General features: G+C 40.0%; 2 protein-coding genes across 5 annotated transcripts; both read right to left on the bottom strand.

Moving 5' to 3' along the window:
- Positions 1–2,008: 2,008 nt before the first annotated feature.
- Positions 2,009–11,072, bottom strand: fem1b (fem-1 homolog b). The gene is made up of 2 exons (XM_022218504.2): positions 10,324–11,072; positions 2,009–7,833 (listed from the first exon to the last, which is right to left on the bottom strand). The coding sequence occupies exons 1-2, from the start codon at positions 10,569–10,571 to the stop codon at positions 6,198–6,200; spliced, it is 1,884 nt and encodes a 627-aa protein (XP_022074196.1). The 5' UTR covers positions 10,572–11,072; the 3' UTR covers positions 2,009–6,197.
- Positions 11,073–13,079: 2,007 nt separating this feature from the next.
- wu:fa25f02 (uncharacterized protein C11orf24 homolog) lies at positions 13,080–26,842 on the bottom strand. Of its 4 annotated transcripts, none has more exons than XM_022218509.2 (4): positions 26,616–26,842; positions 18,934–19,004; positions 18,628–18,805; positions 13,080–18,167 (listed from the first exon to the last, which is right to left on the bottom strand). In XM_022218509.2, the coding sequence occupies exons 3-4, from the start codon at positions 18,797–18,799 to the stop codon at positions 17,086–17,088; spliced, it is 1,254 nt and encodes a 417-aa protein (XP_022074201.1). In that variant the 5' UTR covers positions 18,800–18,805; positions 18,934–19,004; positions 26,616–26,842; the 3' UTR covers positions 13,080–17,085. The 4 variants fall into 4 exon arrangements, with proteins under 4 accessions (XP_022074201.1, XP_022074202.1, XP_051808012.1 ...); XM_022218510.2 differs by lacking the exon at positions 26,616–26,842 and adding an exon at positions 23,086–26,600; XM_051952052.1 differs by having other exon boundaries at positions 18,628–19,004.
- Positions 26,843–27,159: the final 317 nt, after the last annotated feature.

Genomic DNA, 27,159 nt, shown 5'->3' with positions numbered 1-27,159 from the left:
AAAAGCGTTGGACTATTCTAAAGTGGCCTTCTATGAGCCCAGATCTGAATCCCATTGAACATATGTGGAAGGAGCTGAAACATGCCATTTGGAGAAGACACCCATCAAACCTGAGACAACTGGAGCTGTTTGCTCATGAGGAGTGGGCCAAAATACCTGTTGACAGCTGCAGAACGCTCATTGACAAATACAGAAATCGTTTAATTGCAGTGATTGCCTCAAAAGGTTGTGCAACAAAATATTAAGTTATGGGTACCATCATTTTTGTCCAGCCCTATTTCATTAGTTTGTTTTTTAAAATAATTATGTTAATCAACAATTCAAAAGTGATGGCTGATTTTGATTATTTAATTTTCAATACATTTTTATTTATTGTTACTTTTGTGAGTTTCAAGTGATTTCAGTGAGAATTGTGGGTTTTTCTTTCTTTAACTGAGGGGTACCAACAATTTTGTCCACGTGTGTATGACAGTCCTTCCTGCTACAGAGACCTTTTCAGTGCCAGGACACCTGTCAGTTCATCAGAGCATCAGTCTGCATCCACATTAATATTCCTCTACTGGAATTTGGGGTTTGTGAGAGGGTTTAGGCAGCATGAAGATCAAGATCACTAACCTCAGCACATTGCATTGTGCATCAAGTTGTTTTACATAACTTGAAGGACAATTTCCAAGAAAAACACCCTTCCTTGTTGTTCAGCACACACCGGCCAGAGTAAACTTTGCTTGATGAAATACTGATTAATCATAGAATCACTTTTTTTTTTTTTTAAATTCTACAGTTTCCTTCAGCGGACGCTTTTATCCAAAGCGATGTAGATCTGAGAGTAGATACAGCACAAGCATAGATCTAGTCAGGAGAAAGCAACCTGGATAAAACAAGTTCAAGTCCAATAATAGGACTGTGGTGCCTAGAGACAGTGTGGGAGGTCATAGGATGGGGTTTCTTTGTTTTGCTTTTTAGCAGGCTTACAAGTGCAAAGGTGTTGATCGAAAAGCTGGGTTTTAGTCTTTTCTAAAAAGACTGAGTGAGTCTCTGTAGATGGAACAGAGTCTGGTAACTCATTCCACCACCGAGGAACCACAGAGGAGAAGAGTCTAGCTATTGATCAGCTCTGTTGTGGTGGTTGTATCAGGCGATTTGTTGGCCGAGTGTAGTGACCGGGAGGGAGTGTAGACCTGAATGAGAGAGTTCAGGTAGGAGGGAGCTGTTTTTGTTGTAGATTTGTATGCAAGTGTCAGAGTTTTGAATTTTATACTGGCAGCAATTAGAAGCCAAGAGATACTGGCTGACGAAATGACTTAAATCTGCAGAAGAGGAATATCCAGCATGACAACCATACAAGTTATACAACGGTGTAACAACGGTTTCTAAAGAAGGAAAAAGTGAAAGACCTGACCAAATATGCTGGCTGACTTGAAGTCAATAGGCCATTTTTGGGGTATTTTAAAAACAAAGCTAGAAAAACATAACCTCTCTGATTAAGAGCAGTGAAAAATGTCCCTGAGGAATAAGTTAAAATTCCAAAGTTTGGGGGCACTTAGAAATGTCCTTAGTTTTGAAATAAACACATTTTTTTTCAATAAAGATGACAATAAATGAATCAGAAATACAGTCTAGACATTGCTAATGTGGTAAATGACTATTCTCGGTGGAAACGGCTCATTTTTAATAGAATATCTCCATAAGGGCACAGAGGAACATTTCCAGCAGCTATCACTCCTGTGTTCTAATGCTACATTGTGTTAGCTAATGGAGCTGAAAGGTTGATTGATGATCAGAAAACTTTGTGTGATTACGTTAACACATAAAAGTGTGAATTTTCATAGAAAATATGAAATTGTCTGGGTAACCCCAGACTTTTGAACAGTACTGTACATATCCAGAAATTTATACAATGCTGGTGTCCTGCGGTGGAGGAATGAGTCTGTCCTAAGAAACAAAGGTGGACAGAGCAAACCTTTGGCACAAGAACTGAAAAAATGAGTAATAACAGGTAATAACAGTGTTGCATTGAGTTCCAACCTGCATTTTAATATAGTAAATCATATAGTAAAATAACTTTTATTTTGACATAAGAGGAAATACTTCACATTTAACCTTACAAATAATGCATTCAGAGGTGACAATTTCAAATCATTCAAAATGTAAATGATATTGGACAGGGGTGGACTCATTTCTAACGTATACTGTACAAGTCCTCCATAAGAACCCAGCCTTGGTAAGACAATATTTGCAGCTGTGAAAGGTAAGAAGAAAAGTAAGAAGCAGAATGCAGATGCAAAATATGGTCTTCAAGTACATTGTTATATTAATAAAAAGTTATTACAGTATAACAATTTGGTTAATCTATTAATCAACTTCACACGGCACAGAACGTAGCTGCCAGGCTTTTAACCAGAGTGCACCAACATTTTTGATTCTTTTAAAGCTGTCAACATGCTCCCTTTAGTAGCTTTTGTTCAAATTCACTTCTGGAGAGCAAATCAATAAGAGGACATTAAAGGCGGATAGAAGACCTTTAATTTGGCAGCATTCATTCTGCAGACAGTACACAACAGATGACATCTTCTAAAGTTTCTTGACACATGGAGAACCTTTGGCTTCATTTCAGCCACAGAAACCTGGTTTAAAACTCAAAAGCTCCCAGCTTCCCATCAGGACAAAAACGCTCCTGCATTTTTACATAAAAACCTTTGTGCTCAAAATAAAATCAGCACTGAATGGCACATTATCACATCAAACCTTAAAACATTCAAGCAGAAGTCCCCACCCCCCAGCGATGCCCAGAACATGGTCAACAAAAGCAATGAACTGGAGTAATGTTAATGTTTAATGGTGGGTCTATTTCTATCATAGGACCAGCTTCAGAATGCTAAACAAAAATGGGACATGAAACAATTCCACCTGAACTTTCAATGCCGGATTATGAGATATTCCCAACGTTGGATTCAGCAGTACCAGTATCCGAAGAAAACAAAGTGACCAATAGGCCAAGAGTTGCCAAATTATGATTCATTTTACGCCTGAAGCAAACCAAATAAATTCATGCGTACAGAGACTGGAAGTTCACAAACAGCTTATTTAGTATTTCCTGCAGTTTACTCATTCGATCCCACACTTAAAGGTTTTATTGAAAGCTGAAGTCAAACGACAGTCCGACTGTGACAAGGTGCACCTTAAAGAAACAAAAAACACTTGTGGTGGATACAGTGAAAAAAAACAAACTTATCCAGATGTTCCCTATCAAGAGTAGAGGTGCTCCGTCACAACCTTGACAATCAACAGCCTGTCAGTAAAGTGAAACTAGAACTTTCAGCGACATGCCGTATTACTTAAGGCTGCAGCTAAAGATTTTCCTCCACAGCAATGACATTTCTCAAGTCATTCTTCAGTCTATAAATAGTACAAAATGTGGGGAATGTCCATTAATATATCCAACAGTGAAAAAAGAACTTTTTTTGAACAGCGGTCCAAAAAAAAAAAAAAAAAAGTACAACAATAAAACAGAACAGCAGCAAATGTTCACAATTAGGAACTGAAACCAGAGAATCAGCGCTGCAAGGATGGAGATGCTGCTTTGCTTTCTTGTATATCATTTAAAATTGCATGTTTCTAGGGTTGGACTGTTGGACAAAAGAAAAAAAAATCTGTGATTTAAACATAAAAATAATGTACAGAAGAATAGATGATGAAAATAGTGAAATCCTCTTCTTCTACTTAGTATTTTAATCAATACCAGTCATATTTTTACTGTAAATATAAAGCCACAGACATCAGCTGGTTAGCTTAGCTTAGCATCTGTTTAAAAGTAACTCAATCTCCCCCAACGGGTCACTACTTACAAAAAATACTTCTTGTATGTTCAACCTTAGGACAGAACCAGGATGGACATTACTCCTATCCAGTCTACACCAAGACAAGCAAAAACGGCTGCAGTTCCTTATCTAACAGGCAGACATGACACGGTCTGGACATGTAATGGTCCATTTTCAAAAAGTGCAACATTTCTTTTTTTGTCCCAACAGATTGTGTCATTTTACAGATTGGTAGAAAACTTAAAGGAACAGCTGTTAACTTTATATCAAACATAAATGTGATTATTTTTATCTCCTGACTAATATCCTTTCTCCTTCCTTAACAATTTGTGTTTATGGATGGTTTTTCAAAACAAAAGAATAGAAAACAATGAACTGAACAGTGCCATTCACAAAATTAAAAAAAAAAAAAAAAAAACTGCTGGATTATTGGATGCATTGACTTACAAAGTGTCAATATGCAACTTACGGGGATCCTTTCCAAGAGAAAATAGATATCAAACATTTTCTTGACTTACTGAACCAGGAAACCGTGCCCTTTTTTTTTTTTAACAATTTAAGTGATGTAATCTAAGTAGGGCTTTAGGTTGTTATAAAAACCATTTTTCACAATTTTCTGTCATTTTCCAGACTAAACAATTACTTGAGAAACTGATCAACAAATGAATCACTAATAAAACCAAACAACTGGTTTGTTGAAGTTAAAGGTTGTCATGGATTTTAGATGTTGGCCCTCAAAAAACCTGTGGAAAAACATAGATTAGGGTGTGAGGGATACATTTAAAAGAAGACCCTGAGCCCTGGTCTAAAATATAGAAAACACTGCAAGCAACAGAAAAAGTTAGACGGGATCCAAAATGTGATCGACTTGAATAGGCAGGCCCAGAAAAACAACAAAGCACGTTTTGAGAATGAATGTTTAGTGACATCATGCAGACTGAGTAATAAAATCTCAGGTGTTTGCAGACATACTGAAGACAAAAACCAGGGCGACAGCAAAAGGCGTAGCTGCACTATGAGAAATGCAAACCACTTGGTGTAGTCCTCAACTGTTTAGAGATGACGGTCCATGTGCTGATGTCCTCAGATCCATCTTTCAAAATAAAAACACGCATCAGCAAGCGCAGAGTATTTATCTAAATCTTAGTCCTAGCTAGTCGTTCTGAGGGAATCTGGTCAATATATTTTGAACTATTTGAAAAAGCAAACTACGAGGCCAAAAGTATGTGGACATCTGAACGCTGCACCAGTATGCTATTAGAACATTCTCCACTGCTGCGGTTTCAGATTTTGGTATATATTGCATCGCATACTGAAAAAACATCGCAGTCCTATGAAAACTATACAATGTTTCTTGAGCTAAAAAGTAGAAACACCAGGCTTCACACATTTTTTCAGATAATCTAATGGGCATAGATATGTTTAGTTACTCTAAGATGTAGGAGGCTTTGCTCACTTCCTTTGTTTTTGTTGGAAAAATAGCAACTATGTTAATGTGCTGGCTTTCTAAAATGTTTATCCAGACAAAACTGCCATCAAAGCATACAGATAGGGCTGCCTGCATAGTTTTGGCCATCTAGTGTCATTTCAGTGAAAATGGCCAAGAGGAAAAACATATCTTCCCCAAAAGCTTACCAGTACATTTTTCAAAATAAAATTACTTCAAACATCAAACCAAGAATCTGATTGTTAGTATAAATTATATCAGACAGTCAGATTTCATTTCCTAATTCTGTCTTTTCAGCATCTTCTCTTAATGCTCCACTGCTGCCGTTACAGTAAAAATAAACCCAGTAGAAACTTTTCATATAAAAATAATGTGTGACAGCTGAATTGTGAGATGAATACATTGAAAGCGGGTGAGTTTGGTTTGTATGTTGGTTCCCCTGCAGGCACTCATTCTGTCTCTGTCTGATAATCTCTCCATCCCACTCTCTCATTCTCTCAGACTGCAGAATCACAGTTAAATGGCGTACATGACAGTTCCCTGGCATGGAGATAAGGCAAAATAAGAGGCAGGCAGGGCAGCGTCACTACTGTCCTCTCACCGCAAAAACCTACTGCAGGCCTCTGCCAGACCTTCAGAGAGCAGCTGCTGGCCCGTTGTTTTCCTCTGATGTGTTGCAGTAAATGAGCTTCAGCAGTGACTATCTGCCCACCAGCCACAGAGATGCAGACAGACAGACTGCCTTTCGTCCCTCCATGGCAGCAGTTACTTTGCAATTAAAACCTAAAACAAAAACACATTTTATATAAAATTGCTCAAAATCTTTTAGTACCACACCATCATGCTCCGCATGATCTGGATTGCTTAGAAATACTTTAAAAAGACAGAAGTCTGTCCTTCATTCATGCTGAGCTTCAGCTCTGAGGTCTGTTTCAGTGGAACTCCACAAACTCCTCCAGCGTTTTTGGAATCTGGTTGTGGTAGGTGATTTGGTGGTGTCGGACGGCGCGCGCTGCCAGGCACTTGAGGCTCATCTTCATCTGTGTCTTCAACAGGATCTCTGACACTCCTGTGGTGCTCTTGTCTAGCGGTGTCTTCTTCTGCTTGTTGGTCATGTCAGTGTGAGCACCTGCCTCCACCAGGTTGATTATGATGGCATGTAGCGTTAGAAAGTCACTGATGGGTCGGTTGTACTGGACAATGACATGCAACGGGGTGTTGCCTTCATGGTCAACCGCGTTGACCTGCGCACCGCAGTCCAGCAGCAGTTTGGTGACTTGGGCGTTGGGGAAGCTACAAACATCATTGGTGTGGAAGTCGTCAACCGGCGTACTGGAGCTAATAGCCAGGTGTAGCAACGAAGAGCCCTCACGTGACCGTGGGTCCAGCTGGATTAGATTGTAGATGTGCTTGTTGATACTGGCGCGCTCCTCGTCACTGCAGGTTGTCTTGGTGGAGATGCAGGCCAGGTACAGAAAGGTAAAAACATTTGACTCATAATTGTCCATGGCCTGCGGCAGCTCAGATTCACCTGCCACTTCGACTCGAGCCATGCTGCGCTGAATCTCCAGGACACTGCAGCGTAACACCTGCTCGACAGAAGAGGCTAGCACATGCTCCTTTAGGTGGACCATCTGGGAGAACACCTGAGCAAAGCGCAGCAGGTCTTTGTGTGTGTTCCTGTTTCCTTTTTGACGCAGGCGAAGGGCATGAAGCCACAGTTTAATGCATTGTTCAAACTCCATGTTATCAGCATAGACAGCACCACGATAGATGATGGGATGTGACACGTCAATATTGTCTGAGCCCAAGATACGCTCCCGGATCATAAGCCCCTCCATGTGCAGAGCATCCCGGTCCACTCGGATGGCCTCCAGGTCTTGGAGCGTTTGACACTCACCACGTCTCCCATAGGCCTCAATGGGTGACAACAACTCCTTGACAATGACAGTATCTGGATCACGGTAGCGTTCCATCATGGCCATGTGTAGGTAGTGATAGGTCTTCTGTATGTCATAGTTCTCTCTGTCATTGGCGAAAGAGGCTCCCAACAGCTCCAGGGCCTCAATGCGGCTATGAGCGTCACAGTCAGCGTGTGCCAGCAGCAGCTCCACCACATCAGCTTTACAGCTCTCTGCAGCGACTTTCAGCGGCGTCATGCCATGTCCGTTCATCACCATTGCTGCCTGGCAGTGCATTAGCTCTTTTACAATTTCTAGATGACCAGCCTCAGCTGCAAAATGCAGGGCAGTGGCTCCACAGTGTGCCTTGGCATTTGGATCTGCCCCCTGCTCCAAAAGAAACTTTACTACATCCACATGGCCCTTGTAGGCAGCGATCATCAGGCAGGTGTTGTTAAACTTGTTTGTGATGCTGATGTCTGCATTGTGTTCCACCAGGTAGCGGACAATGTCCAAACGTCCATCGAAGCAGGCGGCCCGCAAGGGAGTGGAGTTGGTGATGGTGGTGTGGTTAACGTTAGCATGGTGACTGACCAGCAGGCGCACCACTTCAAAGTGGCCCGCTCCAGCAGCACACCACAGCGCTGTGGCCCCGTCAATGACATAGCTGTAGGACAGATGAAAAACATTATTATTATCATCATTATTATTACAGCGCTTGCCCCAAGATGAGGAAGCATTCCTAAAAGCTTCAACAATTGAAAAAAACAGGATTAAATACAAAAAAAGTATAAAAATTGACTTCCCTCCAAACTCTTTGTAGGCAATAGAGTGGCATTGTTTCAGTGTTATCTCATTGCCTCATTACTCTACCAAGAAACGCGGTGGAGTTATGTAACAATCGGCGTACGTTTGTCTGTCTGTGTAGAACATTTCTCAAAAACAGATTCGGACGTAATTTTCAGGGAAGGTCAGAAATGTCACAAGGACCAAGTGATCAGATTTTGGCAGTGATGCAGTTTATAGTCTGGATCTACAGATTTGTTAAAGATGTCTGTATCATAGTGAGACAGCGGCACAGCGGCACGGTATCACTGTAACTATGACAACAAGTAAACACTACATCAGCTGACTGCTGACGATCACATGATTGCGATTCTACTACAAATCCACCGCTGCAGACTTATCGGGACTTATCCGTTGGAAATGATACAAGGAACAATTGATTAAATAGTGGGGGTGTTTCTGAGTCCCATCAATTCCTGCTTTTCGCTACATATTTTTAGGTCACATGATTCGTTATCCCTACATAACGTACACATGCATAACATGTCTGTGCTCAGCGCAAGGTCATTTTGTTTGTGGGTACATCTATATTAAATGTCACATTCTATGTTGCTGTGATTTCTCATCGTCAATAACTAAAACAAATGCTGATTTTCATTTTTTAAAAAAATAAGCTGCATTTCTGTCAATGCCATATGGGGGAACGAACAGCTTCGGTGAAGTACTGTGATCTGAGTGCTTTTCTAGTTTTTCTCTCTTTGCATTTAAACAAGTAAAGACTTTTAACATTCAATTTTTCCAAAATACTTCACTGGAAAAAATAAAACTTATATTGAGGTTCTAGCTCATATTCATTACATTAAATTAGGTAGGTCCCTCACTTCAGCATATTTGCTGTAAGCTAATCAAGCGTGACGCACAGACTTGGTAGTGACACAAATCAGACAGATTACATACCATTTAACTTCCTGTTTTTGACTCACGATTTACAAATAAAGAAATAGTGAACTATCAAAAACATTTGGTATTTCAAAATCTGGATCCTCAAATGAATATCACAGTGCAAATACTTCATGGACACTTGTCTGTTCTGCCTAACATGGGATGGAGCAGAGGTGAAGGCAATTTAGTTTTTTTCCATTCACATTTTACAACTTTTCAAACTTAAAATCAATGGTGTATCTGCTACCTTGGATAGCCCAAGGAACATATTGACAATAGATTCTAGTTCAAAACTGATGTGAAAGATGTCTGTGTGCTTGAAAAAGTTAAAGGCTCTATGCATTTTCATAACATGACAAAACACTTTTTAGGGTGCTTCTGGGAAATCTTATGTGATGTTTCCAGAGAGAGAAACGGAAAGTAAGAGAGAGCAAGAAAGAGAATTTGAAAATGCAATAGGTGCAGAGCAGAGGACCGTAGGTCAAGCAGACAGATGTTATCAAAGTCTATGTATAAAAAAAAAAACTGATAAATAAGGTGTATATGATTGAACTGTCACAGCAGTAAATGTACAGCTGGTCAGGTTTAACTGGCACATGCTGACCATATCACTTTAAAGGACAGATAATGATGAACAGGAAGAGCGAGCAGAGGAGAGCGACAAGACATCAAAAGAGCTATCGGCAAGGTGAAGAAGAGGAAAATGTCAGATAGATAAGAAACTATTTGTCACAGTACAAAGGGAGTCCTTATCACACAACAGAAGACAAAAGGGACCAGGGTGGATGAGTTTTTAAAAGTGAACAAAGCACTGGTAACATAAAGTCTGACATATGACTGTTTTATCTGTGTCAAGTCTGATTTTTTCTTCAGGTTTTACTCCTGCTGCTGAAAATATAAATAATAAAGATAAATGGCAGCTCAGACTGTATTTATTTTCTTTATGATTTCTTGTAGTGAGAGGTAGCTTCCACACCTGAATCAAACCTTCTGGTAGAGCACACCGTCTCACATTTTATATCTATTTTACTACTCCTTCCAAAAAAAGGAGGGAAAAATTTGAAAATGGTGCAATTATTGGATAATTATCTAAAGATTTATAGACTGGGCTCCAGTGTTTCAAGGTCTTAAATATGCCTCTGTACATGGATAAATATTGTACAAGCAATGTATAAGTAGTTTCAATTAGAACTGTTCGCCACTACTTGGATTGCTACATAAGAGGTTATTCAGTAGTAGCTATGTTGGATTTGGATTATAGTCAGTAAACCCAGAGGTAGTGGGATATTTCAATAGAATAATATCTAAATGCCACTGAGGTTGATAGCACTGACATAAGTGAGAAAGAAAGTTGTATGTGACTTAGGTGAACCTAACCTTCATTGCAACATTGTCAACGTAAAGAAAACGTGAAAATGACAGCTCCTACCCATCAAACCGAACCGTGCCGGTCTGTTCAGTGTCCACTCTGTAGTGGTCCAAGAGCAGACGGACCACTTTATCGTGTCCGTTCCGCGCCGCGATGATCAGTGGGGTGGACCTCTGGCCGGCGAGGTGGGTTACATAGCCCAGCAAAAACTGGGTCTCCGACTCGGAGTGGTTGAGTAGCAATGCGGCCAGGGTCAGGACTCGGCCCTCACTGGCTGCCTTGTACACGTAGCCGGCCAGAGACTCCATCTGAGCCCGACAGGCAGCCAGGACCTCCGCTTCCTTCGCAGCTGACGCCCGTAATGTCCACTCCTCCAAAGGAAGCGGCCTCCCATTAAAATGTAGAAACAAGCCACAGTGATCACATGAAAAAGGGCTCGTCTCCTCTACAGCCCCAACAGAGATGTTCCTGGTCTAAGCTGGTGAAGCTTCACAGGGTAAACGCCCGATACCAGGCGTCCAGCTTCTGGGTGTCCGTCTCCAAGTGACAAGCGTCAGCTGAGCAAGCTAGCCGGTTAGCTAGCCGCAAACGACAGCGAGCTGGTCAAAAAACACCTGTTTTAGGGCCAAGATTCGACATAATTGTGCATTGTCTGTCGCTGTAAATGTTCACACTGTGCAGTTTCTGTCTAAAAACTAAAACAAGTGTCATATAATTCAGAACCAAACACAGGTACTATCACCTTTCGCTATCTAGTCTTATGCCGGAAGTTGCCGTTCAACTTAAAAACACCTCCGACTAGTACTTTCTCCAGCAGATATGGGTTCCTCTTTCTTCTTCTTCTTAATTTTAGCCGCGAATTGCAACAAGACAGCGCATTATTGCCACCTACTGTTACAAAATGCTTATGTTCTTGTCAATTTCGTGTCCTGCAAATAGTTTAAGGTATGTTCCAAAACAGAATTTCCAAAATTATTTCTGATGATTGTTTAATGGCCCACGTGTTTAATCTCGTGTCTTCTGTTTGTATATTGTGGCCCATAGTATGGACAGGTAATTGCATCACTACATTTTCCATAAGCTTTCCACTGAAGTGCAAAGATGAATTTAGTTTGGTTTGTGTGTCCCCATCTGGTCTATTATCTCTTTTTCGTTTGTGACTTTGTACCTACAGTTCTACAATTTCATTTAGCAAACGACCTTATCCAAAGTGACGAACATCTCAGAGTAAATGCAAGAGATCTAGTTAGGAGGAAACAAGGAGGAAACCTTGATAGGTGCCATGAAACAAGTAGGATCTTGGTGTACAGTGTGGGAGGTACTAGGATGTTTTTTTTTGTTTTGTTTTGCTTTTACAATCTGTCAAATGCAAAGGAGTTCGGTGAATAGCTGTTTTTTTGTCTTTTCTTAAAGACTGAGCAAGACTGCAGATTGAACAGAGTTTGGTAACTCATTCTGCCACTGGGAAACCACAGAGGGAAGGAGTCTAGCTATGGACCGACCCTGTTGTGGAGGTTGTATCAGGGGCCTTTTGTTGACTGAACGTAGTGAGCGGGAGGGAGTGTAGACCTGAATGAGAGAGTTCAGGTAGGACAGAGCTGCTTTCATTGTAGTTTTTAATGTTGCTTTGAATCAGGTTAAGCATCTTCACCAGTCTATTTCAAAGGCGAAGCATTTGGCATTTCTGTCTGATGTTTGGAGGTTTCCCATCCCAATCTCCAGTAATGTCAAAAACTGAAGTAAATTTATGGACTTCCAGAAATGATCCAATTGCTCTATGATGCACTGTATTATAACTATAATACGTATGTTCTTGGAAGCCCCAAACACCAGAAGCATAGTCACACACCGGACACACACATGAACTGTATAGTTGTGTATAAGTATGGAATCCTAGATTACCTAGTGCTTAACCTTTTTCGATACAAATTCCAGAGCTCTGCCTTGTGACTGAGCTAAAACATGAACAGCTTCATTAAAAGTCATGTGTTTATCCAGCATAAAACCAAGATATTTATACTGGTCAGTGTATGGTATGACAGCACTATTGGACCAAAATTAAAAATGACTGAACTTTGCTCCAGCGATTTTCTCCAGAAATGTGCTATTTCTGTTTTGTCTTGATTTATCACTCGTCTCCATTTCCTAGTAGTGAATGGACTACTTACAAAAAGAAAAAAGCTACAGTCCTGTAGCAGTCCAGATGGGAGCATTTTAATCTACAACGGGTATTGGAACCATTACTGAGGAAAGAATGGAGGGAAAAGAAGCAGCAGCACGGGTTAGGGAGAGGGTAGCACACAAACTGAACCGCGAGCATCACTCTGCACTGCCACTTTAATGACTGCTCTCCTCACGACAGCATTACACTGGAACTGTACTACAGCTCACAGGTAAAAGTCAAACATACACTACTGTTCAAAAGTTTGGGGTCACTTAGAAATGTCATTATTTTTGAAATAAGGACATTCATTTCAATGAAGACAACATTGATCAGAAATACAGTCTAAACATTGTTAATGTGGTAAATTACTCTTCTAGCTGGAAACGGCTGCTTTTTAATGGAATATCTACATAGGGGTACAGAGGTCCATTTCCAGCAACCATCACTCCTGTGTTCTAATGGTGCAGTGTATTAGCTAGTCACGTTGAAAGACTACTTGATGATTAGAAAACCCTTCTGCAATTATGTCAGCAAATGAATAAAAGTGTGAGTTTCCATGGGAAAAATGAAATTGTCTGAGTGACACCAAAACTTTTGAATGGTAGTGTAGAATTATACTAAAATGACTTATTGAAACACCAACAAGAAAAAATTGGGTATTGTTTTTTTATTTTCTGCAAAGTAAAAATATCTGTTCAAAGTGCATTAGTACAATATTCATTTGGCACATGGCAGGTGTCATCTCCTGCACATCACTCATTGAAAACACAAATCCATCCTTAACACAGTCCACCAGGATTCTGAAAACTGGTATTATTGACACCCAAAACCCAACATCATTTGAAAATGCCTTGCTGACTTACTGGACACAGTGACATGACATCATCCAAGACATTTTAATACATCATATACTACATTTTGCCTGCCACAAGAGCAATTTGTGTCATCCCTGAAGACATCACATCAATAACACAAAGCTCAGGAAAGTTTTGTTTCTAATGGCCAATGAATAGTTGTTGCAACCTCAATATAACCTTTCTAGTGATCATTAGTGAACAGACACCATGAGACATCATATGCTTACCCAATATCTTAATGTTGATGCTAACATACATCAATTTGGAAACAGTTTGTGATGGTGAGAAAACAAGTAAATAAACAGAAATATTCCACTTCTGTAAGGAAGCTGAGAGCGGCCATGGTTACATTTAAGGAGCTATTTTGTTATTTAAATATAAACAACCAAACAGATTAACATTTTGTTGAGAATAATGGGACCAATACCTTACTCTGCTGTATAAGTGACACAAAAGACAACCAAACCAAACACTATTTGTTCAAGATAAATGGAATGAGATATTTTTTTTAAGTCACAGAAATAAGGCCTTGTTTTAGTCTTGTTTTCCAATCATCGGTGATCTAGTTTTCTAACCTCAACAAGACAAGGATCTCATTTTATCAAGGTAATGGGATAAAGGCCTGCTTTTCATTGACAAGGTTGTTTTCTTGAGAAAACAAAAATTCTCAAAAACTATAAAAAATTAAGTCACCGTTCCAATCTCTTGTGTTCTCTGTAAACAATCTGAACTTTTAGCACATTTGTAAAACCAGATATTTTTCAAGTACTCTTTTAGAGGATCTTCTCCTTCAAAAATACTGAAGGAAATGGCAAATCAGTTCGGCATGACATCAACCTTTAACACATGAACATTTTACAGACAACTGGCAAGTTCAATGTATTTTACATCCTGCAGGAATACACAGTGGGTTAGAAACATTTTTCAATTTGAAAGTATCTTCTTTTTGCCTTTTCAGATTCAATGCTCTTTTCCTGCTGTGGAGTACAGTTCATGTTGACCTTTCCAGAGGCCACAAATGATAATGGCTTGATGTTTTCCTTGTCAAACAATAATGTGCAACAGTGAACATTTAGAAAACTTCCATGAAATGCAAAAACCTTAGAAGAAAAGGAAAAGTACAATCTGCCCAAAAGTCTCCCTCATGGATACTGACTTCTAGGATTTGTCTCATGTTTTTGTTCCTTATGGGATAAACAGAACAATTTTGCACTGGAACTTGGGTAAGATTTTTCCTTGTTGAATGCAAAGTGTGTGTTTCAAAAATGCACTGCAAGTAAGTTAATGAATGGCTTAAAATTCACAATCATCTTAACATGGTAACTTATACAGTGATGCACACATGAAGGTAAATAAAGAATGTGTGAAATGTATATCACATAGACGTTGGTCATTAACAGGTACAGACAGAGGATCATTACAGAAGGACATACCGCTTAATATATTCAAACTAGCTAACGTTGAAAAACATACATTCACCATAAGCCAAAATATAAAACGCAATGAAATAAACAATCTGGCATGGCCTTGTTCCCATAACTCACTGGAAGACACTGAAAAGTGTAAATAAACGCAAAAAATCATCAGCATTAAAGAAGGCTAATGGAATGTCATTTAAGTATTAAAGTGAAATGTTACGATTAAGAAAAATGCATCCATCTTTTTCTAAATCTTATTTGCTTTAAACCACAGTGAAATGCAAAGATGTGCTTATTTTTTCATTTGAAATTGTAAAGAGATTTCTAATAAGAGCCCAGGATGCGTATAGACTAACTTAGTGCAAAGACTGGGAGCAGGGGAAAGTGGTAGCCGAGCTACAGTAAATGTGAACAAATACTCCAGCAGGCATTGTGTTCATTGAAATGATTCGAACCTCTAAACCACTAGGAGATCCCAATATGAGACAATTCTTCACTTTTTAGTAGCCCTAGCTAGTTCCTGTGACCTGTGGAGAACACCTAAAAGCCACTAGACATCACTGTATTCAAGGTTTACCTTAAATCTGCAAACCAGGTTTAGCCCAACTCATTCTAAACCACAGCTAAGTTAGTCTGATACTCGCTAAACCAAAAACATCCTGAATCATGAACTTGAACTAGTCTTTTCTAGTGCAGTCTAATTATGGGTTTTACAACAAATCTAATTCCAAAAATTTCAGAATTTGCCTTTTACAGCACTGAAAAATAAATGTGGTAAAAGCATCAAAAGAAATGTTGACCCCACGTCATTTTTAGTCAGTTCATGTGGGTATGAACTTGCCTGACATGAAATGGACACGGCACTGAAAGAACTTTGGCCCTGATGCTTCAACACACAAGGCCACAGGGTAAACTTCTCACTGTATCTAGCTGGCAGGAGTACCTATGTTAAACATTCAAATGTCTTTCTGAGAAAGCTCCAACACATCTATGGACGACTGAAGTTTCAGTTTGAATAAAGTACAAAACGGGCTGGTTCTGGTTTAGCCGTCCACTCTGGTCAGATATTTAACACAACACCCGACTGCGACTGACTAGACTGACATTTCACAGTTATATTAAGTTATAAATTTGTTTTATCCACCAAAGTACATCCTCAGACTGAAGCAAACCAGCATCTGAGGCCAAACTAAAAGTGAGCAGACTCCTCAGGTTTCTCATTTGACCATAATGAATGCACTGAGCCAAAATCAGCTGGTTTCACAACAAAACATCACAGAATTCACCAAAGCTTAGTGCTAACTTTGTTAAATTTCAGAGGAACTGACTGAGCTATGATCACTTTCACAGACAACAGTGAGTCTGGGTTTGTGGTTGGACATTAAGACAAAATGACAAATTTTGCATCATCAGAACGACTGACAATGCAGTAATAGTGAAATATTTGACAGAGGAGGAAATGGAAACGCATGCGAAAGGCTGGGCAATGCTTACAAAATGATATATAGAATGGCTAAACTGATCAAACTGATGTTCACTGCAATTAACTGTTCTACTGTTTTTCACTACATTTAACAAAATTATCAAAATGTGCAAAACCAAATTTCAAGTAACTTAGCAAGATTTCATTTCCCATGTAGAAATGGTCACAAGTGTAAAGCTACAAGTGTAGGCCATTAGGTTTATGTTAATGTCTTTCTATGGAGAAAAAAATAAGTAACGAGGTGATCACCACAAAATCTGAATCTTGTACATAATACTCACAAATAAACTTTGGTCCGCATGTGGGCTGTCACTAATTTAAAATTCAAACACGTTTGAATGTGGGGAAAAATTGCACTACGTTGTATGGGATGGCATTCAAATGAACTGAAATGAATTACGTCTCAGTGTGTTCAAATTCAACTTTTTTGAAAAAGTGACAGTCGTGACATTCATCTTTAAGAGGAAAAAAAAACTGCTGTTTAATAACGTTTTTAGTACGACAACAAACTAAGAAAGGTTTGCTGAATAGAACATCTGCCGATTTGTGGAAGCATCCTGATTGGTCCTGCTACACTGGAACCAACTAACAATGTGAAGAAGCTTATGTCATGGGTGAACAGCGAAAACCAGACTCCATATGTGCTCACTTACTCATCAGTTTGCGTACTGTTTGGCAAAAATGAGAGAGACTGAACTCTTTACATTCAAATCTTCAACGAATGAAGCAGGAAAGAACTAAGCATCAAGTGGAACTGTTATAACAGAAACAAATCAGCCTGTTTTGGATTCAGTTTGGTGGGCCACTGGTCAGTCTTACCTTTCGGTTTATCTTCCATTCTAGAGTCTCTGATTCCAAGTGCAAAAGCGAGCTCCGTGAGTTGTGCTTAGCCTCTTCCTCTCACACCCCTGAGTCTGTGTACATGCCATTGATCAGATAGTCGACCTGTGTGTAGTCCTTCCTCCTGTAGCTCTCGTAGGCCTGTGTGGCAAACACTGCTACCGAGACCAAGAAGAAGAGCAAGCCAAAAAGCAGGACAGCCAATAAAGATGCGGTATCCACCAACTTCCTGGTCAGAGCAGCCCCTGCAACCTCTACCACAGCAACCTTTGTTGAGGAGGCAAAAGTCTTGTTGTGACTGGTAGAAGTAATGGCACTGGTAGCAGTTACGGTAGCAGTCCCAGTGGTTAAAGAAGTCTTTTGAATTGATGGCATTGCAGTACTTAGCTTTGGCGTGGGAGCTAATGACGATGGCGACACTTTTGTAGATGTGGTTGTGATAATGGTTGTGTGAACCGTTGTTTTCAGCGTTGTTGGAAGGTGTGAGGCTTCTGTTGTTGGTTGATCTGTTGGTGTGGTGTTGATTGTTGTTGTTGTAGACTGTGTTGTTGTAGTTGTAGACTGTGGTGTTGTTGTTGTTGTAGACTGTGGTGGTGTTGAAGTACCTGCTACAGTGTTTGTTTTCCCAACAGTCTCTGCAGCAGTAGCTGTAGCTCTACCAGTGCTGGTAATGGAGTCAGAACTTGCTGACTGAGTGGGTGAGCCTATGGTGGTAAAAAGCAGAGCAGATTCAGGTGAAGTGGTCGTCTCTGGTGATGGAGGCTGATGGTTGGGTAATGCTGGCTGCTGATTGGATGGTGAGGTAGTGGACGAATGGAGCTCTCCTGCTGGTTGTTTGGGTGGGATAACGGACGTAACAGGGTGAATCGATTTGGAGCTTACAGTGGTGGCGTTGATGGATAAAGGTGAGCTGGGGGAGGGCTGAATCTCCTGGGTGCTTTCTGTGTTCCCTTTCAAAACAGAATTTTGATTATCGTTGTCCACAACGGTGGAGTTGGTCATCATGACCGGAACTGAAGATTGGTTGAATACTGGACTAGTGTTATTAAGGTCTGAGACAGAGGACAAATTCTTCTCTGGTGGGTTTTGGGTGTTGGAGAAATCATCAGCTGTTGCATTTTTACTGACAGAATCATTAGCACCTGTGGGAAAAAAAACATAATCCATGAATGACACAAGTTCAAAAAGGAGGAGGAAAAACACCAATTATAAAACATCTTAACCTAACCACATCAAATAACGACAAAAAAATCTTAACTCTCCACCGGCGTCATTGACAAAACAAATACCTACATTTTGATTTTATTCTCAATAATTGCACACCATCAGTTTATCCACTTCAAATGAATGTAAAATTGAAACTGATTTTTAACTGATTGATTTTTAAATTGATTTTTTTAACTTCATTTGTTTATCTGTTCTATGTTTTAATTTCAGAGTGCAATGAGACATTAACAGGCATAATTTGCAATAAAAAACTGGGAAAATTGGGATGTTCTCAAAATTTTGACCGGTAGTCTATTTGTAAAGGATTTGATGACATTTTTCTGCCAAGATAACATAGGCACTGCTACTTTTAATTGAATTCCGTTACATACTCACATCCAGTGACGCAGTCGGATTGTGTTGTGTTGAGTTGGTTTAGGGGACTGTCCAGAGGAGTTCTTTCCTTTCTAGATGCTGTGGAGCAGGACTGAGTGAGGAGCACCAGCAGGTAGAGAAGGTGAAGACACACTGATGGACTCAGCTGGAGCACAGAGGTATACAGGGACATGATGGGCTGGGAGGGAATGAGACAGACATACACGCTGACATACACTACCTTACAGACTCACATAGGACTAGAATGAAATTTCACACACATTCAACAAGTACATTCAGGTTCACACACTATCAGCTTGCACACACAAGGAGTTGATGCTCAGCTGAACTGGAGGATGGAACCGAGGAGGACTTCAGTCAGCATCCGCTTCCTGGACCTACACAAGACATCAACACAAGCATGTATGAACAGCAGCACTGAAACATAGGGAAGAAATACTACTTCGTCATACTTATACTGGATATATGATTGATGGGTTCATATTTGCAAAACCACATTAACATTACTTTATGTACAGACAGAGTATTTGCTGAAATAATTTGCTTGATAATGTAATCTTGGACCTTGTAAAGAGGGTGATTATCTTATCTTTCTATGCGTCATTAAAAAGTTTCTTCCAGATCATTTGTAGAAATTTTTCATTTTGATCCTTAACAAGCAATATCCATTCATCAGTCAAATACGAGCAGTTACTGTACATTCATTGCAGGGCTGTACGCTTAGCTTTTTCACTAGGAGCACAGGTGCTCCTAAATGAAAAAATTTAGGAGCACAGAAAAACATTTAGGAGCACTATGAATTTTCACTATGAATCGCACAATTTTATTAACATTCACACAACAAGCCAAGCAGTAGGCTCAGTTATTTAGCACAGAGAACATCCCTGTTGCCTGGCACGCTTGGCTGAGTTCATCCAGTGGTCCACAGCAGGACTTGGATCAAAGTCCTCAAGACATGGCCCCTCCAAGCTGATCCTCATGAGGTCTTCGGTGGTGGTCAAATAAATGGATGTAGTTCTAACAGTGACATTGCACAAACAAAGCTTCTCCCACAAAATAGATTATCATCCCTCACCAGTGTCAGATACATCAGCTTCATTGGTCCTCAGGACTTTGTGAACTAATAAACCAATGTATTTTTTACAGCTGGACATCTATACTACAGCCGTCACAAGGAAACACCAAAGCCCATGTTTAGAGTGTGTGTGTGTGTGTGTGTATTTTGTAAATAGTTTGCAAAGAATTATGTTTGATTTTGTTCTCATAAAAGGAGGTGTACATATGTATGTGTATTTTGTAATTAGTTTGTAAAGAATTATTGATTTTGTTCTCACAAAAGAAAACAAAACTTTCACCAATATGGCTTCCTTTCATTTGGAGTGTGATTGGTCTACTGACTTCTTTCTTTTGTCATATTTTCCATTATCACTCAGATGGCATTGTGTTACATTTTTCCAATTTCCAAGCAAAAAACTTGGTGGAAGCCACCATGTACACAAGACATTATACAACAGCAGCAGAGGTACAGATGTTGTAGCTGAGAAAGTTTGGAGGTTGCCACTTCTTTGCCAAAACAATAAGGGGAGTCATATTTTGTTAAGTGGCCCAACAAAATCTGACTGCAGATTTTATTTCATATCATACAATCTGCACAGTTAACTCAACCTGCATATTTCTGCTAAAGTCCTTGTTTTGAAATAGTCTCTCTGTTCTTAATCTGCCATACTGCGATCTGTTCTTACAGACTGTAATTTAATAGGATTTTTTTTTAAAAAAAACTTGTAATTTGGTGTTGTAGCTGTTGTAGCAAATAATTTCCCAGGTGTGGGATAAAGAATTTCAATTCTATTATATTGTTAACTGGCCCAATAAAAATAACAACAATCACAAATAACTTTATACTTAAGAACTATACTTATATTAAAGACTTTATACATAAATACCAGACATATTTTGATGCCATATCTTGCATTTGTAGGGGAGTCTGATTATAGGTGCGGCATGCATAGATTGGGTTAACTGATGACAGTTTTAGTTCAGTTATTACTTTATGGTATTTAAACTGTTTCACATGCTTAATTTAGTGTCATTTGCATTATTATAATTTGGTTATTTCAAGTTAATGTGTTCATAAAAGCTAAAGACAAAATAGGAGCCTGTCGCTTTAAGAAAGTGCGGTGATCTGTGTGATGCTCGGTACTGTGTGGGGGAGACCATAGATATATACAAACATATCTATGGGGGAGACGGTCTGAGAGTCGAGAGGAGCTCACGGTTTTTCTGACCATGTCGTGTTGTAGCTTGCCGATGTGACAAAAAAAAATTGTTGAAGAAGAAGGTGTAGGCTATGACTTTTAGTTTGATCCACTTTGTGTGGATTTATTTTAGGAGCAAATGCGAATGATAGGGTTGACATCTGTACTCGCACGCGTGCTCCCTTTTTATTTTTTCTACTCGCACCGATCTATTTTTAGGCGCATATGCGAGTGAAACGCTCGCACTGTACAGCCCTGCATTGCAACTCAAAAGATTAAAAAATGCATAAATTGAATAAATAAAAATGTACAAGTAGATGACTACCTTTCATAAGCAATTTAATTTAAAAAAAAATCAGTAAAACAATGGCTTTTTTAAAATTATTTATGGTTTCTGTACATTGAATAGGAAACGTGATGACTTTAATCAAAGCCAAAATTATACAACAGATTTTTTTACTCCGCTATGTGACAATTGGCGTATGTTTGCCTGTTAATCCATCTTTCCATCTGTGGGCAACATTAATCAAGAACAGACTAACGAATTTGGATGAAACTTTCAGGGAAGGTCAGGATAACGGGTCCAGGACCATCTGATTAGATTTTGCCAGTGATGCGGGTTATAGTCTGGATCCACATATTTGTTAAAGATTTCTGTATGATTGCAAGATAGCGGTATGGCGTCACTGTAACTATGACTACAAGTGAACGCTACGTCAGCTGCCTGCTGACGATCACATGATTGCAATCCTACTACAAATCCACTGCTGCATGAGGATTTATCTGTTGGAAATCATACAAGGACTGAGCAGCCTTGGCGGAGTACTGAGCTCTTTGAGTGCTTTTCTTGTTTTAAGTATTTTTCAATCGGGAACAATGTCACCGTTCACTGGGTAAAACTAAACTCTAATGGAAGCTTCAAGGCTTTCGCCACAATCTTGGTATTTATAATCTTGAATTGTCCAGGCCAAAGTTAGATATTTGCAGGCTTGAAAGACAGCTTTCAAACTTTTAAACTCATTACAAGGTTTGCTGTACCAACGTAACACCAACTGAATTCAGTTTCTCACTACATGTGTAACATGCAAAAAAAAAAAAAACATGGTTCAAGGCTTTGTACAGGTGACGGGGGAGTCAGTCCACCACAGACCAAACTGACCACCAACTAGTGTCAAAATAATGCAGATTTCAGCTGGTACTCTCAAGGCAGCAGTATCATCATTTAATGATGCATCAGACTATAACAGTAATCCCCTCATCAAAATCACCAGGCCATGACAGATTCCCAAAAGCATTCTTCAAGGCATTTAGTCTTAAACTGAACCTCTGCTCATAATGTTTAAGTATGTTCCAGAAACAGGCAGCATACCAGAGTTATTGGAGCAGACCCTGACCACTGTCTTACTCAAACCAGGAAAGAATCCCCAATTCTGTTGCTTGTACAGGCCTGTTTCCTTTACAGTCAAGAGATTGTCAATTGATAACATAAGGAGTTTCTTTAACATATTCAGTAGTTTTAAATTTCAATCAAACACTTCTGTGTGAATGGCAATACTTGTTTGAGGCAATGTAAAGAATGACCATAGGTCCTACATTCACCCAACAGCACAAACACAAATTAAGTGGAACATCATGTCTACAGAATAGACGTGTGCCTGCAGCTCAAATTTTGTTTCTTCACCAACGCAAATTCTAGCCAACTACACTACAGGAGTAGTAGTATGGTTGCATGAAATGTACAGATCCCAATTTATTATTTTTGGAAGTACAATATTTAGGGTCATCAACAGAGCACGTGAGAAAATCAGTGGCTATGTTCCAACAGCCATACTCCCATACTGTGTAGTATGTAAGAAAAAGATTTAGTATGTCCCAATACATAGAATGCCAAATGCGGTATGCTAAAAAATACTCAGATGTCCTGTTACATCTAGGGCTAGACCCGAATATCTGAATATCAGTTTTGAGATCTAAATACTCGGATCTCTCAAACCCTCTTTTTCCACGTTTCAGCATCATTATTCATCTGAAAACAGGGCAGACATGCTTGATACACTGTTTGTCTGTCATAATCTCAGCGCACCTTTTTCATGTACTTGGACTGCAATTTCAAATCTATTAGGCAACAAAATGATATGTCCATAATAGTAAAGCTTCAATGTAATGAGAACAGACAAATAGTTTCAAGATCAAAGACACTCACCAATAATGAATGCAATTCCAGTGTTTTTCGCCACAAGATGTTACGAGGAGCTGAAATGTGTCTCTTCCAGCTGTCTAGAACCATTACCTCTAAGTTTGATAAATACCTGCAGCATCAGACAGCAGCAGGATCCATTTGTGCATCTCCAAAGAGACAGAGGTACTCACATTTGCACATAGAATAATAGTGCCGGTGACTAACTACATTTCTATAATTACAGATTGTGGCCAAGAGAGCATGGACAGCAGCTCACATTGGACCAGGATCTGACAGCAAATTACACTATGTAGGTATACTTGGCATTACATCAGACAGGTGAGATATCACACACAGAATGACAGTTCAGTTTTTAGCTGTTTAAGACTATTTCAGACAGCAGCAGGATCCATGAGTGTCTCCAATGAGATAGTAACTGCATTAATTAGGTCTGACAACAGATTATCTGACATGGAGAAAGGGCTGATCAGAATCTAACAGCACGTCATACTCTGTATTTTAGAGGTGGCCAGATCGATCCAATGTCGATAATATTGATACCATTGTTGGTACTGATATTGAACAATACCAGTGTAATCAGATTCATACTTTTGATTCAGTTTCTCTCCTGTATGCCTGAACTGAAGTGGCTTCATCAAACAAGTGACCTGGCTGTCTGTCAGAGCTCCTCCTGTCACCGAGCAGCAGCATGTTGCTCCTCTTGTGTTTGGACGTTCAACCTTCATGTGACTCAGTGGCACCAGACAAACAAGCAAGCAGGCTCAGCAGCTGCATCATACAACATCGTAGTGATGGAAGGTAAAACTTCAATTTCTTCTTTGCTCTCTCAGCCTGTTCCTGCCTGATGCGTAAAATGAGACGTTTTGCTGCTGTGCGTTCTCAACCAAAACTGAGGAAATAGCAGGCAGAGAAGGAGAAGTCTGAGTCAGACAGACCTGATGATCAGACTGCAGGCAGGAAGATACTGAATCAGTGAGTCAATTACAAGTACTAGAGCTGTAGCACGGCTAACAATTAAATAATCATTAACCCCAACCAGGATTTTTAGCTTCTAACTATACAAAAACAATTGACTGCAGTCTTTAAAATTTAAAAATGGGCTATGCTCTTAAAAGACGTAGCACAGAACATGCACTGTTTTCTCCATTTATAGAAAACAACACGTCGATAAAAATCAGTCACTTTCATCTTGAACTAACCTGAAATAAGAACATTTTATCTCAGTGTTTTCAAAGTAATTTTTGCTTTCACACATCTGTCTGAGCACCACAGCCACTGAGCAGCAAGTACTGCAGTCTGCACTGTGAGGCGTTTAGGGAACACCGGTAAATGTACAGTCTGTTAAGAAGTAAATGTTCAGCTAGTGAGGTGTTTCACCTGTAACCAGGTGGGACCGACAGACTGACAATGTCTGGCATACTAAATTATCAAAGATGATAACCATGGGGGATTTTTTTCTTTTAAAGATCATATTCAACATTACAAAAGTAACTCTGTGCAAAAAATCCAATGCAAAAGTACGTCTTAAAACAGCATTTCCTATTTCAGTGACAAGTATTGCACAAATATTGACTAAACTGTCAAAAATGAATACTGTTTAAGGAGGGTATCCCTCACACTGTGATTTTATCAGCAACCCAGATTCTTCCTCATCTGACCCACAGAAACCCTACCCAGGAATTAGTCTGATTCTTAGACCCTGTGAGCATTTACAGCCCCATCTTCATTCCAGATCTGGACCGTATACAGCACCTAACCTTTGTTCTACACCTACCAACTACTGAAAAAGTTAGTCTGGAGTATCGGCATCAGTGATACTGGCCCCGTATTTACTTTGTATCGGATCGATACCAAATCCTGCAGTATCGCACACCACTATTCTAATTGTGCTCACCTCAAACAGGTGAGTTGTCACACTGAAGCACAGTTTATCTAGCCTAGCCGCGCTAGACCCAGCTCTGAAGACACAAGGGTCTAGGAACTCTCGACAGGGAGGGAGGCGGGCTAAAAGGTTGTCTTTCAAATCACTCTGCGGCAATTGGGTAGGTAGGTAGGTAGGTATACAACCAATAGGCTGAAGTAGTTCCTTGAGTGCTGGAAATCAGAGGATACGGTAGTTCGGTGAAGCCTTATTTATACAGTCAATGGCTGAAGCTCAAGTATATTACAGACATGTTAACAGAAAGATTATTCAGAGTCTGTGCTAATGGAGCTCAACGACTGTTGTCATTTTTGTTGTCGACCCTGGCAGAGAATTAAATTCGTTGCCGTGGGTTGTCTAGCGCAGCTAGGCTCGTTGTTTCTGTCAGAATCGTCGCGCCTCTGTCGTCACTTAATTACGCCCGCCTTCTGACTCTACACTTCATGGTGATTCGTCAGCCAGTTTTAGGAACATCCAACCTCGAGGTGTACCGAGGGTAACTAGACCCACCCTGGCAGAGAATTAAATTCGTTGCCTAGCGCGGCTAGGCTACAGTTTATCAGCTGCAGTTTAATATTTGTCACATCGTGGACAACCTCAGAATGAGCCCTGAGCTATCAGGTTCACTTCCTAAAAATCCAGAGCTGTTAGTAAAGTGGGCACTTTGATCAGCTGCTATCAGTTTAGTTTTAGTCTGTTATTGCAATATTTCGCATTTTCTAGTCTCGCGTGACTAACAAATATCCCATAAGTACCACAGCGCTCTCTGGCGGGTTTATCTGAATGCAGGAGTCAGAAACATTATCGGAAATGTGACCTTAGTCTAACTGACTACAGTGCCGTCACTATCAGGGACTGATGAAGAGAGCAATGTTGCATGCCTGAAAAGGTGCTTAATAGGAGTTGCCTGTTTAAAAGGGACTCTCTGTATATGGCAGCTTTACACAACGAGTAGCCCGATTGTAAACAGCATACACTGTCAAAGGTTCAAAGGTCATTTACAGACGCTGACGTGGAGACATGTAGTGTGAGACACGCTATCGGTGAAGTCAACATCACTAAAGTTAAGACTACAATAAGAGCCAACATGCAGTCGGAATTTCTTCACATGCACAAACACCGCTGCATGGGGCATCTACACAGGCTGCAAGTGTTACTAAAAATACGTGGCTGGGTCTGACTCGTGCCTAGCTCTCAGTAATGACGGAATGATCAAAACCGGAACTGTAGCTCTACAGCTAGCACTGGGCCGAGCGGCAATGATACCAGTCCACAACGTTAACGTCAGGTCACATCTCAAAGTTTAGCCCATTTTGTACTCCTGCGAGCACAGTGACAGAAAGCATCTCGTAAATAGTTTAAACCTCAGAGTTAAGTCAACGGCGATTTAATAATGTAACAGATACACGATTTGCCAATAAAGGGAACAATAAATTACTTTACGGTAGCATTAACTGACGACAAAACATTTCCCATCAGCAGCGAGGACGGTGAACTGCCACACCATGTTCCGGCTAAGGCTAACAAGCCGTTTTCTTTAGTATCGCTAATCTGTATACAACAATATAAAGCTGATATGTTCACTATAATGAACGTGGTTTCGGAGACTTACCAGCTGTATCTTGTGTGTGTATTAATTGAAGAACGGTACTGGCAGGTACACGACACCTCCTATAGGCTGGAGGTAGCCTGGCTGCTTCCTCGCTTCTTTTCCGGTAGTGTCCACTCATCCACTGCGTATTTCTGCCCCCTACTGGTCACAACAAGATACCTCCTCCTTCTTCTTCTTCTTCTTCTTCTTCTTCTTCTTCTTCTTCTTCTTCTTCTTCTTCTTCTTCTTCTTCTTCTTGTTTTACGGCGGTTGGCATCCAGCTTCTTGGTGCATTACCGCCACCTTCTGTTCCGGAGTGTGGAACTTTCAGTAGACTTACAGACTTTCCTTCACCCGACCTAGTTCAAACTATCATATCTACAAACACACACCCACACGCACACTACAAAGACCAAACAAAGACAAAAAAAAACAACCTCTAACTTGCACTCTCCACACCCAAGCCAACTACAACCCCTTATTCCTATCGTTATCCCTACCTAACCATCATACTCTATTATAAACCCCGGTCCCCTTTAAAAAATCCATGAGTGCCCTAACCTGT

The sequence above is a fragment of the Acanthochromis polyacanthus genome, chromosome 8 (genome assembly GCF_021347895.1).
Source record: "Acanthochromis polyacanthus isolate Apoly-LR-REF ecotype Palm Island chromosome 8, KAUST_Apoly_ChrSc, whole genome shotgun sequence".
NCBI lineage: Eukaryota > Metazoa > Chordata > Actinopteri > Pomacentridae > Acanthochromis > Acanthochromis polyacanthus.
Note: the sequence above shows the minus strand (reverse complement) of the source record. Positions and strands in the feature narration are given on the sequence as shown.

Coding starts and splice junctions, on each gene's coding strand:
- fem1b (XM_022218504.2), bottom strand. CDS start 10,571: ATGGAGTCTCTGGCCGGCTACGTGTACAAGGCAGCCAGTGAGGGCCGA. Junction 7,834..10,323: donor GGCACGGTTCGGTTTGATGG/GTAGGAGCTGTC, acceptor TCTGTCCTACAG/CTATGTCATTGACGGGGCCA.
- wu:fa25f02 (XM_051952052.1), bottom strand. CDS start 18,799: ATGTCCCTGTATACCTCTGTGCTCCAGCTGAGTCCATCAGTGTGTCTT. Junction 18,168..18,627: donor ATCCGACTGCGTCACTGGAT/GTGAGTATGTAA, acceptor TTTTTCCCACAG/GTGCTAATGATTCTGTCAGT.